Source organism: Liolophura sinensis, chromosome 8, assembly GCF_032854445.1.
Source record: "Liolophura sinensis isolate JHLJ2023 chromosome 8, CUHK_Ljap_v2, whole genome shotgun sequence".
NCBI lineage: Eukaryota > Metazoa > Mollusca > Polyplacophora > Chitonida > Chitonidae > Liolophura > Liolophura sinensis.
The window spans coordinates 26,585,247-26,602,784 of NC_088302.1; the positions used below are offsets into that span (position 1 = coordinate 26,585,247).

The following is a 17,538-nucleotide window of genomic DNA, read 5'->3' on the forward strand; positions in this document are numbered from 1 at the left end:
CTCAATGTCAGACAACAAACACTCCATGAGACGATGGAGCTAAATGTATTACAGGAGCGGACACGAAAAGGATTTTATACATGGAATTCAGCGCCACGCACAATACCCAAAATATTGGGTACGGTAGCAAATCAAACATGGTGATTATGTGTAGCCAAGACGTTGAGAATCAGTCATACAAAGAATTGATTTTGTTCACACCTACTGTCTATGTGTACTTTCGTAAAAAAGCTTACAATTTTTGTGATTGACAGCCTCTTTCTCGCGAAAGGTCAACCCCTCACGTAAAATCAGAAATCCATTTCATGAGAAAATGAATTTAAGTTTTTACACAAACGTTGTTTGTTGCCAATATTGTTCCTCGCTATTCATTATTACCCCACGAGGAAAAGTAAGTGAAGCCCGCAATTAAAAAAAAAACAGTTTGGATGGTTAAGTCGTATTGTTGTCTGAGAGCTTTTCCTAAGCCACGCGTTTCCTTAATTACCCAGTCGAATGTTCGATTGGCAAGGGTTTTCATTAATCAAACCCTATTCTGTCTATTTTAGAAGTAAGCGACTTTCCCTCTTCAGGCTTAGAATACTGTGCCTTGCCCAAATGATCATATCTATTGTTGAGTAGTTTTGTGCAACTGAAATGTCAAGAATAATTTGGCAGTTAGGATTTTGTGAAGAAAAGTTACAATTGCCAATAGTGCCAAATGATCAACCGTCGGTGGCAGTTATAGCTAATTCAGAACATGCATGGCTTAAGGCTGAAGGTGAACAGTCTGGTGTTATCTCAATAATGTAGAGGTGCACATATCGGGCAAGAACACAGGAAAATCTCAGCAAATCGAATTGTTCTGCACTCTTGCGTAAAATTATCTGCTTTTGGCCACCCCTGATACACCAGGCAGGCAACACTTTACTGGGCACATACTTCTGAAAAAAAGTAAATGTCTAGATTTTAAAACCTTTCTGTTGCTAACATGCTGTATGAGGTCACCTAGCTTTGTCCTCTGTAGACTTTAACATTCTTGGGACAGGATTGGTTTGATTCTTCGAGACGTGGCCAAGACATCAGTATTTGGTCGAAGCTTTCTGAAGATCGGGCGAGAAGAAAACATTCTGCTGAACGTTTCATACTTGACTTAAAATGGCGTTGTGAGCTAGAGTTAATATCGTCTTCCAAGCCGGAATCAGGAATTAGTAAAGATTAAAGCACATCATACAACACAATAGTAAAGATGTCCATAGTCCATATTCGCTATAGAAATACAATTTTCGGACTTGATCTAAAGTATATCAAATAGGTCAGCATTCCGTAAATGTCAGATTCCTGCCTCTTCTTATTTATGGTATTAAAATGATTCTGAAGTTTGAAAAAGCTATAAAGGCGGACCCGTATTATAAATTTTGGGAACTTTGGAAACCGATTAAGGTTATTCTAAAAAAAACAGAAAAAGATCTGGAATTCGCTGAGCAATTTTGTTGGCCAAAAATCACCGGTATGGCCTCTTTAATATACATGCACTAAATGTGAAGTCTGTATGTGTGGTATTGGTGGAGATATAGGGCATATAACTATTCAGACTGCTATTCTCAGAGGCGCTACTTAGCGTTGTAATCAAGGACTACAGTGCACATGAGCATCACGTGGTTGCCCACACTAAGTATCGATAATGTGCCATGTTTGTAGTGTGTAGGATATAGCCTAATATATTTTGTATGCAACTAATGACTGGCACCTGTTTTTTTTTAATATCGATGTGTGATGTACGAAGTGAGCAAAGTTCTTCCTTGAAGCTGAAAATATACTGAATTTAAGCAATCAATACTAGGCACATTTCTAGGATGTAATAAATTTAATTGTTGAACTACAGTTTTTGTCGAGGTGGGGGGGGGGAGGGGGGGGGGGGTGGTGGAATTTTACACTGTGTGAGCCTAGGCTATGTGCAAGACGAGTACAACTGACTAGTTCCGCAGTTTATTTAAGGAAAACCGTGTCTTTAAGTGAACTGACGTCGCTTCAAATAGCGTCGTATAGGTCGGTGTATAGGACAGCCTATACGACGTTATAGGTTTATGCCAAAAAGAGGAGCTTTTACAGTAGCAAGAACCGCCTCTCTCCAGTCAGCTAAGAAATATTCTGACGTAATATTCCCATGAGTAAGTGAGTGAGTGAGTACTTGGGGTTTCAGTCATATGACGACGAAGGAATCCTTAGGGTGTATGTGATGTGTCTCCTTGCTGCAGAACGCATTTCCACCGCTCTTTTATCTAGTGCTGCTTCACTGAGAAGACTTACTGCAGGCAAGTAATGCGCCACGCCCGAGCCATTATACTGATACGGGTCAACCAGTCGTTGCACTATCCCCTTCACGCTGAACGCCAAGCTGGAAAGTTACAACTTCCTGTGGTATTGTAATAATTACAATTTACAGGCGACGTGTAGCTCTCTGAAATGTAATTACAAGTTATATTGTAAGTACATAGAAGAGTAATTTCGGACACGGTGAATAATTTTTTAGGTTTATTTGTAAATTTTCAACTAGTCTTTCACTTATTTACAGTTCATTGGCACGCAAAAAAAGCGCATCACGTCCATATACTAAGTATGTATATACAAGACTCAGTGAAGAACATCAGATTTGTGGGGTTTTCTTTGAGAGACACCCTTTCTGTTGTGAATAGACTTTGAATCGATTAAAGGAAATTTAGCGTTTTTTGTCAATCATTCAGCTGGAATTCTACAGGCGGAAAAGCTGAGGTGATACAAATAGCCCCAGTGGACAGTGCACTTTAAAAAGAAGCCTACTGTCTTCTACCCGGCCGCTTGTTTCCGATGTACCCACACAGACAAACCACCGACACTTTATTTATCTCCATAAGACTTTTTTTTTATCTGGCAAACGTTTCTTGCTTCGATTTTCTATTAAACGATAAATAGCTCGTTACTGCCTTCAGAACATGCCAAGTTTGGGACCTGGTTAAGGCCATGTCAGTGAAGGTAGCTAATTAATCAGTCCAATGGTGGAATTTCCGGTGGATGCACTCATCCGCTGTATTTCCGACCCTCCCTTCAGATCTCAGGGCAGATTCCAAGGGGCCTCGTTCTCTCGCATCTTAAAAAAATCTTAAAATATACGACCTTGAACCAATCGATTGACATTCGTTATCAGCTTTTACTTGTTACCTCGATGCCTTAACTTAGATTAGGCAGAATCCCAATGGCAGCAATGTGATTTTCCGCTGTATATATGGAAACACAGAATTCAGTGTCAGCTTTCGGCCTATAAACCCCGGACCATACGCATTGCTAGGGTCTGACTGTTGTACAACAGACATGCCCCTTACGCTTGCAAGTTAAAAACTTTGTGGAGAGGAAAGTACAAGAAAGTAACACCATAAACATTGCCAATGTATGACGAAAGCAGAATTGAAAATAGTTTTACCAAATTTGCTTTTTTTTTGTTTTTGTTTTTTTTTTGTTGCAATTTTTGCACGTACAGGCTAGCTCGCACGAAAGGTCCAGTAGCGTTACATGCATATACCTACAAACACCATGGCAACCAGCCCTGTAGGGCATTATATCGCTATTCCAGTTAAGTGTTCGTAACGTCAAGGAAGCCTTTTGAAAATGGACTCAGCCTTCAACAAAAGGGACAGTCTGATATGGGTAACAAGGGACAATATGGACATTGAAGGCATTTTTCCTCACAAGACACACACAACTGTCTAGACCCGTATTTTGTCATCCTATGGTATAAATCTAACGACTTATTTCAAGTATGGCGAAAAATATCAATGAAAATAAAAAAATAAATATTTCAACGGGAAATATCTTCACGCAATTCACTGACCCTCAGTGTTTTCCTATGATATCATAACAACTTTTAAATGCTGTGCTCCTTGTTAGCATAATAAATATGAACAGAAGCGGTCGCCATGTGGTGGCATTTTAGACAGGTGTGTCCTTATAACTTTAGAAGCAGAATACACCTGTGTACGTAGTTTAGCCAAGAGTACATCTGGGCATAAATATACATTCGGTAGCGCTGTTAACATATTTGGTAAACTTGGTTTTCAACAATAACTTTTAAAGTACACGTATGATTGTTTATGGGGTTATAACATTTATGCCCCTGAGGCTGACTTATGTTTCTACTGTGGGGGCAGCAAATTTAGAAATTTTCACCAAATCCGATGTAACAATGAACGCAGTATCGATGTGATCAAGAGGGTCTTTTCTAATAGCATGTAATGATAACTTAATTTGTTAAGGAGACATGTTAATGGTACAGTTCCGCAGCAGGTCATATTAACCGGTAGCTCGGGACAAATGAATTGGACTATCGATCCAGTTGTGGTTAAAAAAAAAATACCGCCAAGGACAATGGACGTCCCCATGGTAACCTAGCACAGAAATTGTCTTCACTCGGAGAGGTCTTCATTACGTGAGTTTTATGCCAACAGCCACTCCTGAGGGTTGTGTACCTCTGACAAATGATATTTAAAATATCTGAAAAGCAAAAATGAGTTTCATGCAGAGTTCCTACGAAATCTACACGGGCAAATAATGACCTGCTGTCATATAGCCTCTGTTAAAATCAGCTTGACACACAAGATCCTAAACATTTCCTCATCACCTAAGCCTTCCCATATTAAAAACGCCTCTGCTTGCAACAGCAGTTTTTTTTATCGACAAAATCATATTTTAGGAATTCTTATTCAGCCGTTTCTGGACGCTAACGGTTTGTTTTCTTGTCACATAAATTCAAACCGATTTCTTTGCAGTTTTTCAAAATTTAAAATCAATATTTAAAAATCAGGTAGTCAACTTTCCATGAAAATTCATTCTTTTTCACTAGATAATACACCGAGGCTAGGAGAAAGGGCATTGATGGTGTGTTATCTGGACACGCCAGGCAAGGCTGACCAGAATTCACCTAAAATTTTTTTTGTGCACACTGATTCTGTCTAATGACAGATCTCTCCAGTTCTTTCTTATTTTGACCCTCAATTTTGTTATAGAACAGTCTTCCATCTAAATTCCCTGCAGCACTGAAAAAAGGCGTGCATCACAATCGCTTTCACGGTAAATGAGTATATGGGATTGAAGACCTCAGCCAGAGATCTGCGTGCTACAAGTTATTAAGTGCTGAAGTGAGCCTTCATGCTGGAGCCGGCCTAGACATCCATCAGCCGCCAGAAGAAGATAAACAATATGTCACACAAACTACAAAGAATTGAGCATTTTTATTCGCCGTTGTGGAGTAATATACATTAAGGTGAGGAACAGCCCAGCTCACATATTATTTTACTTGTATCAAAATCGGACTGACAATGTCCTTGTTAACAATATCTAACACTTTCTACTTTTCAAAACTGTTTTTCAAAAAACTATACGTTTTTTTAGAATTATATTTAACTCTGGATTGTTTGCTCAATGTTTATGTGCTTTGTCATCGGTTGTATCACGAGCAAAATGATTGTTGACAAAATAGTCACAGTTAAAAAGAAGCAGAAAAAGATTCGATCAACAATGACGGCAATATCTTGCCATTCTTCAATTAGGCTTCTCTCCATCATTGTTTTGTCATGGCCTGCAAGAACCAACTGAAAATACTTTAACACCTCCTCTTCCGTCATGTGCACAGGCGCCAACTGTCGGTGACCTTGTCCACCTACTGTATGACGAATCTCCTCTTTCGTTAAGGGGTGTTTTAACCCGTTACAATGTAAATCACACTTTGTTATTTCGGTCATGAAAGAATTCAGAGAATCGTCGGAGAGTTGATGAGTCAGTGTTTTCTCGTACCAGTCGTGGTTGTTGTGGTCGTGAATTCGTACCCGCAAGATCTTGGCGATCCACTGGAACATGATCCGCCTTAACCAGAGTGGAGGCCTTTTGAACCGATTTCCTCGGTAGTGTAGACTCAAAACGAAAACAGACAAAACCACGGAGATTGCGCTGATGGCCATCACTATGGTTAAGTATATCCCTGAAATAAAGAAATAAACATCAAAGTGGGCATGCATCACAAAATGGATTGTGACGATGTCATTTTTATCAAAGATACATGAACGGAACACTTGAAACAGGCTGTTATCAGGCAGAAGTGAACTACTTAATGCAATAACCGAATCAGCCTGATCCTGATACGCCAGGAAATGGCTATGGCAATGTCGCTGAACGGTTTGATGAAACATTCAAACCCAAAGGAAAGATCTTAAATCTAATTAAACGACACACAAAACACACTCACAAGAAAAACACGCAAGAAATAGAAAACCAACAACAGCACAAACTTTCCACACCAACAAAGTCGTTGATTTATACTCACATTTGTATTACATTCATCGAAGGCAAAACACATGCTTCAATTCCAAAGCCAGTACCAAGCCATTTGTAATCACACATTAAAACTTAAATTTTTAAACAAGACAGAAAGGATATCGCAAGTCGGAATAGAAACTACCGGAGTACCAAGAATCTCGAGTGTCAATAACCAAAGTACTGATCAGTCAGAGGTACGTGTGAACCATCTGCCACACTATCAAGGTCACAAGTTCATAATCATTATAATTAGTGTTAGTCGTCTTTGAGTGCGTGATTTACGCTGGAAATTGAGAACATAGCAGTTCCTATATGTACGACGAAAGTCCATTTGGTTTCCCGGGAATGTCTTTCAATGACCCTCGCTGTTTACACGCGTTGATAACGAGTTTCAATTAGTTTGGCCTTTACAGGCGAAGCCCGAAAGAGGTCTGGCAGACATGTGTGTGATCGTTATAACCATCCACGTGGAAGAATTGCCTATTAAGTGTGAAGCGTTAATACAGTTTCTTGTTCAACGAAATCATTCCAGGCGAAGGAAACCGTGCCCTGGCGCGTTAACATTAGAGAGCGGATATAAGGGTTGAGTGGGCCGAAGGCTTCCTTTTTTTATATCATCTGGAACCGAGGTACTCCGCTGTGCAAGAATCGCATAGGCACTGTGGGAAAACGCTAACGGAGTACCGCTGCACACAAAAAGTACTCCGTTATGTCACTATGGCGCTAAACAACCTTTGCATGGGCATCTAGGATTTACGTGAACAATTCAATCGCTGCTGATCCCAGAAATCTCAATGAACAAGCATCAGCATGATATTGGACGCAACAGACCCGTTAAATTCCTATCCTTAGCTAATTTAGTTGTTTTCAATTTCAATACCGCATGCTCCAGCGCGAACATAATGTGTAGAATGCAAGAAAATCGTACAAAAGCCTGGTGTTGGCTATGAGCAATCCTTGTATGGATTCTGACTGACAAGTCGGAGAGGCGAAGCCGCCTGAGATTTTGCTAATTTAATGAAGACGCTTATGTGTTTTCGAAACTCTTGATGTAAAATCTCCGTGCAGTTGAAAAGCCACTATGAGGTCACAAATGGTCACGATCAAGTTATAGCGACTGAGCCGTCTGTCAATCTGACATTCAGACAAATGTAGATCGTTGTAAGGAACGTTTGGCGGATTCACTGGCTGAAAATTTTGTAGTAAATGATGTTGAAAATGTGTCAGTTGTTCACATTCTGTAAAAAAATCCATTAGCGCGAAAATCACATATGAAAAACTCGAGTAAACATGTATTTATCGTGGGTTACAAGGTAAAGCCATTATGCAAATTACTTATTAATAAAATATAAATTGCTATTTACATATCTAACTGAATGAAGCGACGGTAGATGACTACAGCTAAACTCCAACAGAAGCCGAATCAGCGGGAGTTGGATTCGTGATCTGATTAGTCACGTGATCTGATTAGTCAGGGGCTAGTGGTCTGAACTTACACGGTCACAAACCAGGATTCATCACTTAATGTCCACTAATTGTAAGCCGTTAAATGGTAAGTAAATTTACAACGATATATTTGATCGGTGTGTTAACTGAATAACCTTTTGTTATAAAGGACTTCAATAACGCTGAAGTCTGATTAAACAAGTGCAAATTTGCGATAGCGGCGGCATCTTCTGCATAGCACTTCGTGCCGTCTTGCACTGAGGCTTTCGTTAAATGAATTGGTTATGCTAATAGATAGGAGGGCCAGAATATAAGGAAGGATCTGCTTAATCACAACTAAAATCACACCAAGTGTGTGATTGTTATGGTATATTTGAAAAAAAAATTCTCATTTTAATAAAAAGAAAATCCCGATTAATATACCGAGACTGATCTAATATACTGACCTCTTCACCTCGAAAACCGTACCATCTGGGAAGTTTACCCGATACAAGAACGTGGAAAACACTTATCATCAACCATAAAACACCTAATAATGGATGAAAACTCCAGTTTCACCGTTAACGGAGTTAAACTAAATATATGAAGAAAATGTTATACTGTACCTGTGATAACCTCAGTCAAGCCAGCTTAGAGAGTTACAGGTTTTTGAGTACACTTCCATTATATCTTGATATGTTTCTAATAAACTTAGCTCATGATCAAAGGATCTTCGCTCACAGGTGTTTTGAATTACGTGTACCTAATTGAGTTTACTGGTAACAAGCTCCTTATGCAGCTTATGTCACAGAGCTGCCTGCAGATTTATTATCCTGATGAAAACGATGAAATGGACTATACGTACCTATCAAAGGCGCGAACTCGGACGTGGCTGGTATATTGTCCGCAACTAGCAGCATGAAAACAGACAGGGCTAGAAGCACTGTCAGTCCAAGGGTGATTTTCTCTCCGCAATCCGGGGGTAGGTAAAATCCGGCCAACGAGAGTGTAGACAAAAGAATACAGGGCACAATTACGTTAAACATGTAGTATAATGTTCGCCTGCGCATGTGTATGTAAAACGTCACATCCGGAAATGGTTCAGGGCAGCAGGGGTAGTGAACGACTTTTCTCACAGCCTTCGTGTCAATTAATATCCATTCGCCGTTGTCGACGTAATTGGACAAGTCTATATCGGTGGTGCGATTCATGACATCCACCTGGAATCCATCGTATGCCCACGACCCAAGCTTCAGCAAACAAATCTGGTCGTCAAATGGAAAATAAGTTATGTCCATCTTACACGAACTGCGCATGCGCACAATTGGAGGCCAGAACACATGACCGTCATATTGCACCATGCTCAGAGATTGCATATAACCCTCGTGGCTCTCAACGCTGAAAATAACCAAAATAGCATTAAAACCATGTACGTAATAAAACACGCTGTAATTAAATCGAATTGCTAAGCGAATTATTTATCAGTAGTTTTAACACCAAAGTCGTTTTTAGTTAAAAAAAACAAAACAAACAAAACAAATAGAATTTAGAAACATGTCTGTTGTAAATGGAAACGATTTCATGGTGTTCAGATGTTACTTATAACCAAGCTTCCCATTGCGTGTATACAACATCCCAAGCTACATGTACACAAGTGTAGGCGGTGATATTGAAGATGTCCATTCTCTCCCACAAAATTCATTACAATTATATTGACAGATGCCATCCATAATCAATTTTGGTAATCAGCGTACATCTGAGGGCTTAGCTCAACCGGCCGCTCACCTGAAAATGTTACCAACAGAGATTGTACACTAATCTTCATCAAAATTTGCTTCCCCCCCGCCCACACAAACATGGAACAAAAACATCAAAAACCTAAACAAAAGGTAGAAAAGTTTAACTGGTTTCATCTTGAATTCTAGTCCGACACTACAATATGTTCCTGTTTTACAGGTTTATGCCTTTGTTATGATTTTTACTCACTGATTGTATACCATGTCTGTACTCTCACCCCATTCACTGTTGAAGGCACTTTGATGAGTGTTGCAACGTAAGAAATTGTTTAAATATATATTCGGTTGACCAGTTTCAGTGTTTTTCTTTAATGTACTTTACCTGGATGGCTCAAAGTATTCATTCCTAGAGAGGATGTATATTATGTTTCTAACAGATATTGTATCACAATTCACTGAGAAGCGCTAAATTTTGTCCATGAGCGTTGACGTTAGTGATTAAGTCGATGCTAAACACTGTCCCGAAGCACACAGCTTCATGACATGCCCTCGGTGGCTTCGTGTTTCCCGTTTCTCTTGTCTTTCATGTGAATTTCATGTGAACTAACCAACTACAAATGCACCATTAAGGATGGAAACTACTGGAACAAGCTGCTTATGCAATCGGACTTATTATTCATTCCTCCCTTATTAAATTCATTTATGTCGTGTCCAAATCCGTCATTTAGCTATCTTCATCCAGTTAACTAACTTACTTATCTTGTAACTAACCTTATCGCATAAAAATTCGTTTGTCTGATAAGTAACTCTCTAGTCTCCTCTAAGTCCCCTTATCTAATCACGAACACTCATTTCTCATAACTATCTTATCTCATATCTGACTCCCTCATCTGACAACTGATTCCGCAATGCGTCATTTATAACGGGCCCCTCCATAGTATAACTGACTCTCCCGTTTTGAAACATGTAACAAAAATGATTTATGTCAGTAATTTCATTTGTCTATCATCTTTCATTAATATCAATATCTAGATCCTCAATATCCAGCATGCAATGTAAGTTTCAAACACATTCTACGAGAGTTGTATGTGGGGGAAGTTTTGAAATTTGTTTGTCTCATGCTAGAAAATCCATCGGTCTTGTGTTATTAACAGCTTATTGAAATATTGACTGACATAATGATGATTGCAGACAGAGTTACATGTACACGCAGTTTAGCTCGCCCGCCTAGATTCACATGTTCATGTCAGAAAGTAGATTTATTCCCTAATCGATGGTCCATAAATAATAATTCATATCGAAAAAGGGCCTAGGTCGATATATTCCTCCACCAAATATCGACTTATTCTTGAGAATGGCGCAAAGAGAGGAATAAATAAAATAATCTGCTACTTTCTAGCATTTGTTATCAGAATATTTTCTCTACACACGTGTGATTATATGATTATAAGAACACATGGATACATTCATACAGTAAGTGTATGTTTGTGCTCTTGTACGTCGGCATTTACCTGTTGTAGAGTACAATGTCAGGCTTCCAGATCAGCTTACATGGGACCCTAATTGTCGTAAGATTTCCGTACAGTAACGGGTCCCAGTGTAACTTTTCGTCAGTCCATTCCTGTGGCAAGATAAAAAGCACACAATCGACTTCCAGTGTTTGTACGTGTTTTATTTTGTAGGATAGAGAATACAACATGAGTAACAAATTTTCGGCGCATAATTTTTCAGATTTTCTTTGACGTTGATCATGACAAGCATGCTTGAACTGTTGTTTTTATCGAAGCGAATGTAGAAGGTCATTCTTACAGCCGTTGGCCAGATGCGATCGCCAAACTACAGAATAAATCCGCAATACTGACTCCTTTCACTATTTACGACCCTTCTTACAACAACATAGTCCTTCTGCAAGCGTTTTAATGAGTTTGACTTGCATTCTATGGTCCCGCAATGCCAATAACGTAAAAAGTGCCTTAGCCTCACCGCGTAAAAAAATCTTTCCAACCAACATGACTATTTCTCCCAAGCCTTATCTGATTTTGCACAAAAATCCAAAGGGAAGAACAAACAAATATCATTGTCATAGGAGAGGGCGAGTATATCTACTTCCATTACCCAGGCCTTGGTAGGCATGGAAATACGCGCATTTCTCATAGTTTGTCTCGAGGACATCTAATGACTTCTCCTGGAAGAAAACTAATCATGGGCCATCAAGATTAAGACATATTTAGAACTACAGCATTCACCTCTGTTGGGTGGTTCTGGGTTTCAATAAACAGATTTTTCAGGCTTTGTTCTGCTCATTTTCTCCATCCTTTAACTCGTCCCAGAAGTGAAACAATTCTGACTATAGCGCATTGCATCAATCAAATAAATTGCAGAAAATTGAAAACAGTGTGCTTCATAAATTCAGGGATGGGATGAGAATTCAAAGACGCTTTGTCAAGAAGAGCCCAAAAATATACAAAACATATGATACTGAGATCAGCCTTGAGAAAAAAATCTTTGTCCATGTCAACCTTATTAGACTTTGTACAACGGTGATATCCGTTGACGCTTTGTGCTCTAGAGAGTTTGTCAGTATTACACAATGTAACCTGACCTGACAGAGACTGACTGGAACAAGGTAGAACAGATTAGAATGTCAGCTTAAGCGGGCCGACATACTTGTAGAACCTTCAGCTTCAAATATCCTGCATCTTGCGGTGATTCGATACGATTCCAGATCATCGCGTTTTGTATGACGCGTTATTATTGCAGAGTCAAGTTAATGGAAAATACGTCAATATCTGTCGTTGTCGAAATAAGCTTTCTCAGCGTTTTGACTCGCATAGTTAAAAGCATATAGCTGACAACTCTTTCTTATATGGTTTAAGAACGTCTGATGTGTACATGTATTACTAAAGTAAGCTCATTAGAAATGATTTACACTAAAAATATTATACTGGAATATATAAACACTGAGCTAGCTGAAAGGATTTTAAACCAGCATGGTTAGACAATAATGGACTATTATCTGTGTCTTGTGTTACGTTGCTTTTGAGGGCTTTGTTTTCCTCCAACACTCCGATGTACTCAGACAGGATGTATAAAATGTTATTAGCACAGTATTATATCCGACGCCAACCTCGCGCATCTTTAAATTGTCGTTTATTTTTTGGAAGACACAGTGCAAAGATTATAAATAAATTCATAGGATCTCCGAATTAAAGGTCGAAGTTCGCTTCCAGCTTGGTTGGTTTATACACCGCGAGTTTCTGTTTCTTACAGAAGGGCACTAAAAGCTGCAGAAACAGTAAATTGTTAGTCTGGATCTTTTAGCAGGACAGAGCTCCTCGACTTGTCTGGATCGATGGCAGAGTTAGGGGATCAATGCCCAGGAAGACTTCTTCTATCAATATACGCTAACCATACCTGATCAAGCCATACGTTCAAAGTCAGCACTTGGTTCCTTTCATCCTGAAACACATAAAAGGATAAGGCAGTTACATATACGCTAGGGTCAACAGTGTTGGATTCGCTGGAACGGCTGTGGACCTGGAAGCTACATGTGTCTTGAGATGGACAGCCAACTACATCGCTCATAGTTCTAAACTAAACCGTGTATCGCTATTATGTCCCTTCTTCTAAACTACGTCTTCAACTACGGAATAACTCAACAAGGTTGAGTTGTTGAGACCTTAAAGTATGCCCTCGGCTGCTAAATATTTATTAATGAAAGAAACTTAAGTAAGCTAAAATAATAATAAAAAAAACAAATACATGTGGCAAATAGGCTCTACTGAAATTATGAAAGCGGCTATAAATAGATAAACAGACTGATCTGAGAATCACTATGTACATAACCATATATAAACAAATCAAAAATCATGGTGTATCGCTAAAATGCCAGAAACTACAGTGATACATATACACCTCTCTGAAATGCAAATTCCATCGCTTCCATTGCTGTGGCAAAAACGGTCGACAATTCTGTTATTGTCGTTTGTGCGATCTGACGTTCCTTGAATACATGTACCATTTGTCTTCCACCAATTTGATATGAATATCTGCGTATCAGGCGTAGGAAAGTTTGGCAATGGTTTGCCAAATGTCGGTGGTTTTCACAACTCATAAAACTAACCGTAAGGCCGAAAATACTGGAGTGTAGAGCTTAAATAACCAATGTCAAATTACTCAAGCATATCTCTGTTGTGGCTTCAAATGCAGGAATGTTATTGGCTAACTATATAGTAAAATGAAGTTGAAAAAATTGCATGGAACTTTCACACAGCTTAAATCCCCACTACGTGTTCGAGCCAGGTACCAGATTCACGAAACAGTGGCAACATAAGTCTTACGTAATGTCCATGGCAATATACATTGAAGCATCACCTTGGTTAATGTGTTTAACGACTGCTAAAAAAAACTGGTTGGAGGAGAGGGATCGTATAAAAGTATCACAAAGATGTCCCCATGTCTTGCTTTTGATGCCCTATCTTTAAGGAACGAGTAGTTTTGATCTGTACTGCCAATATTCATGCAGTAGTTCGTCTAGGTTTGATCCACATATCAGTCTAGTTGGGTGTGCTTTACTCGCCATGTATTTGGAGTGCGCGTTACATAACAAAAATTCACAGTCGCGAAGCTTGAGTTATTGAACTACTCCTGAATGAGTTAATTAAGCCAATAAGTGTTAGACCGACAAAGCTACTTTTGATGTTTGGTCAGGGCCTGTGCCCGTTCGGAGGAGTCACAGGCGGTAGATTATCAGTTACTTTGTGATAAGAATAGCTTTTAGCGAAGTCTCTCAGCCTGTTACGACCATATGCCTAACGCCAGTGTGGCGTGTAATTCGATTCTATCGCCCGAGCCTGGCCAGTGACCTCAGTGTGACGTCATGCGATGTATCGTAGTGTGTTATACATCATCTCCCAGCTTCAGACAGATGCAGTAGGCATCAGATTCCACCGTCGTCTAATAGGGACACTCACCGCGTGTTGTAGGAATGCATAGTCGAAATTTGACTCAGTGATGTGAAGTCAAACCAAAACATTTCACAGCTACATGTATATTAAAATTCAAAATGTGAAGAGTGTGATTTAAGGAGACACTTTACATGTTGTGACATTTGGAATATATGAGATACAAACATGACGAGGCAACAAACTAGGTGTATGAAACATCAAGCACATCAAAGCCACAGTGTCTTTGTGATTCAAATGGACGCAATTACTACGTGATAGTGAAAATAAGTAGTAGACTTGATTTACCCGCTGGAAAAGAATCACAGTTCAACAGATAGAAGGAATAAAAATTCTCAAAAGAACTCTGTTTTCAAATCAGCAACTGAAACAGAGTCATACAAAACCAAGGTCTTCAGGTGCCATTATTTTGTTTTCTTCTTGCGCTGGACCACTTTACATTATGAGATAACCTACATTTAGACCACTTCAGGCACCTGAGTAACTTGTTTGCTTTGCATCAGTTTAGATGTCTCATTACACGATTTTCAATCTCGCTGTTGTACCGACACATTTTGGGTGCCGCTCTGCACATATATACCTTGACGGAGTCACTGTGGAAGTGCCTAATCGTACTTGTTACCTTGTTATGCTTGAAAGATATTATAGAAACGGAAGGTAAAGAAAACAGTGTGTCTTTTAAAATAATATTGAGGATATTTCATTTATTAGTCGCCTAACATGGATGTTTTCTCTAGGCAAATGTGTCATCCAGACCAACGTTCATGCTACTTTTCACTTGTTTTATAGAAGAGTACTGCGAATTAGCATGATATCTAGAAATGGTACAAACACACTGCCCTGCGTACCATATCAAAGCTGTTAACAAAGGTGACCTCCGAGATTCATATTCGACAAACAGAAAACATTGTTAAGACTGTTTATTTAAGCGGATCTATAATGGTGCCTATGAATTGCTTTGGTCGAAGAGAACGTGCGTCGAATACAATCTACACAATCAAGTTCTTCCTCCGGCTGAACTAACGGTCTTGTTAAATCGTGGCAAATCGCATAAATGAACTCTGTACGATATAACTGAAAATTCAAGATGGACAAACATGAGTGTTTTTATAGCATTTTAGTCACGTTGAACAGATGAACCGCGTACGCTCTGTGCAATAAAACCCCCTTTGACATTTGGTGCATTCTTTCCAATGCAGTTTTGATTAAGTACGGTGGGGTCATAATTTGCACACCTCAGTAGCGAACATAACATGCCTCGTTATCTGTGCAATCAGCGAACAACACACAAGGAAACATTCGCCTGTGGCGTCTACAATTACGATTTTCTGCTTCAGATAACATATTTTTGCTTCCTTGAATAAAATCCGATTGAAATAGCCTGCGGCTGTAGATTACATGGTGTTGTTTATTGAGCCGACCCAGTGAGGTACCTTTTACCGCGCAATGGCGACTCGAGTCCAAGCCGGACAAAACATTGCCCACTTGTAATTCACGAGCACTAAATTACGGGTGCGCCCAAAAATCGTCTTCGCCCAGGATTTCATCCGAACTATGAAAAAACCGGCAAAAGTTCCCCTGTTTTCATGAGGTTATATCCAGCGTTATGACATTGTACTGAAATCCGGCATATGCTTATGATATAACATTGATATTCAGCATTATAACATACCACTGTTATTCCGCGTTATGATATTTTACTGGTATTAATGTTACGACTTACCACTGGTATTAATCGTTGCTCCGCATTGGTACATTGGTACTCGGCGTTATAATGTACCACTGATATTCACAGTCATCATGTAGCATTGATATTCAGCGTTATAGATATACGAATAATATAATACATACAATATAAATAATGCGATAAATAAATCACTGGTGTTGCTTTGAAACCTAACCATAGAGGGCAGGTCTTGATATATGACACACTTAGGTCACATTCGCAGTCGTGTAGCTACCTTAATTATATTCGGGGTTTTTACCTTGCATTACTACCAAAAGTACTACTTAATGCAAATGTCGATTGCCTGAAGGTTAAAATTTATGTCACGGCAGCAGTTTTATCAATGAATATGAAAGTACTCACCACATCCAGTATCTGTGTTAATGTAATACCCAGTCCGATGACAACCTTGTCGGAGGCATTGTACACCGGCCTCACAGCAGGATCGTAGTTCTTCTTCAGTTTTTTTAGTAATCTCTGTTCATCGGACATAGTCGTAACAACGGATACGGGAATGTACGACGTCCAAATCACAACGACCCATAAGAACAGACCGGGACGGCACGAACTGGAGTACATGTCTGATGGCTGAAATGACAGACTCCCGAACCCGTTCTCACCAGTGTAAGGTATACTCAACATGCACACGGTATAAGATGTCCACCAACTGCGAACGTGTCGAGTGAATTTCCCTGCACTCCTTGACCATAAACATACGGGGATCCTGTTGTCCGTAGTTAGCCGGCAGGCGAGTTTGCACCCGGGATAGTGTTGCACCTCACGGTAATGTGCGCGCTCCCCGATAGCTCGGATGCCCCAGCCCTTTAACACGCACAGAAGACACGTCGTTCCCTCACCACTAGTGAGCCGCCAAGGATAAGTGCTATCGTTTGGTGCAGCTCACACGGCGTCACTCATTTCAGCTCAAGTTCAACCCTACACAGAGGAGATCAGTTCCTTCAGGTTCCTTTTTCATGTCTGTGACAGCATTCGGTCGACAGTCAAAAAAAAAAATCCCATGACGGCTGCTTCCTTGAGTAAATTATATGGTAGTTGTCTGGATCTCAATCGAACGTCTCTGACAGATACGCCCATCAGTTCAGCCGGTCACACAAAAGTCTAATCGTTACCATTCAACACAACCACATTAACTTTATGCAGGTCTATTCATAAATGACTACATAACCCAGAGTTTCGCCTTGATTCCTTGGTAAGTACACAGGATCAAAACAAAAATAAGGTTGGCGGAGTTGTGGTGTGCGAAATCTCTCAATCAAGCGCGAGAGGTAATACCATTTCTCTGTATTGTTTTTGGTTGAAATAGGTTTTTCGCTCTCGTTGCTGGCGTAGGTAGGCGTGAGATGTT

At 39.7% G+C, this 17,538-nt stretch overlaps 1 protein-coding gene across 1 annotated transcript; it reads right to left on the minus strand.

Moving 5' to 3' along the window:
• Window positions 1–5,221: 5,221 nt before the first annotated feature.
• LOC135472773 (acetylcholine receptor subunit alpha-type acr-16-like) lies at window positions 5,222–16,894 on the minus strand. The gene is made up of 5 exons (XM_064752441.1): window positions 16,536–16,894; window positions 12,897–12,941; window positions 10,994–11,103; window positions 8,612–9,144; window positions 5,222–5,986 (listed from the first exon to the last, which is right to left on the minus strand). Exons 1-5 carry the CDS (start codon window positions 16,812–16,814, stop codon window positions 5,409–5,411), a joined length of 1,545 nt encoding a protein of 514 aa, XP_064608511.1. The 5' UTR covers window positions 16,815–16,894; the 3' UTR covers window positions 5,222–5,408.
• Window positions 16,895–17,538: the final 644 nt, after the last annotated feature.

Excerpts from the sequence above, each read along its gene's own strand:
- LOC135472773 (XM_064752441.1), bottom strand. The coding sequence starts at position 16,814 with ATGTTGAGTATACCTTACACTGGTGAGAACGGGTTCGGGAGTCTGTCA. Across the intron at positions 11,104-12,896 it reads TGAACGTATGGCTTGATCAG|GAATGGACTGACGAAAAGTT; the intron begins GTATGGTTAGCG and ends ATCTTGCCACAG. Across the intron at positions 9,145-10,993 it reads GACATTGTACTCTACAACAG|CGTTGAGAGCCACGAGGGTT; the intron begins GTAAATGCCGAC and ends GGTTATTTTCAG.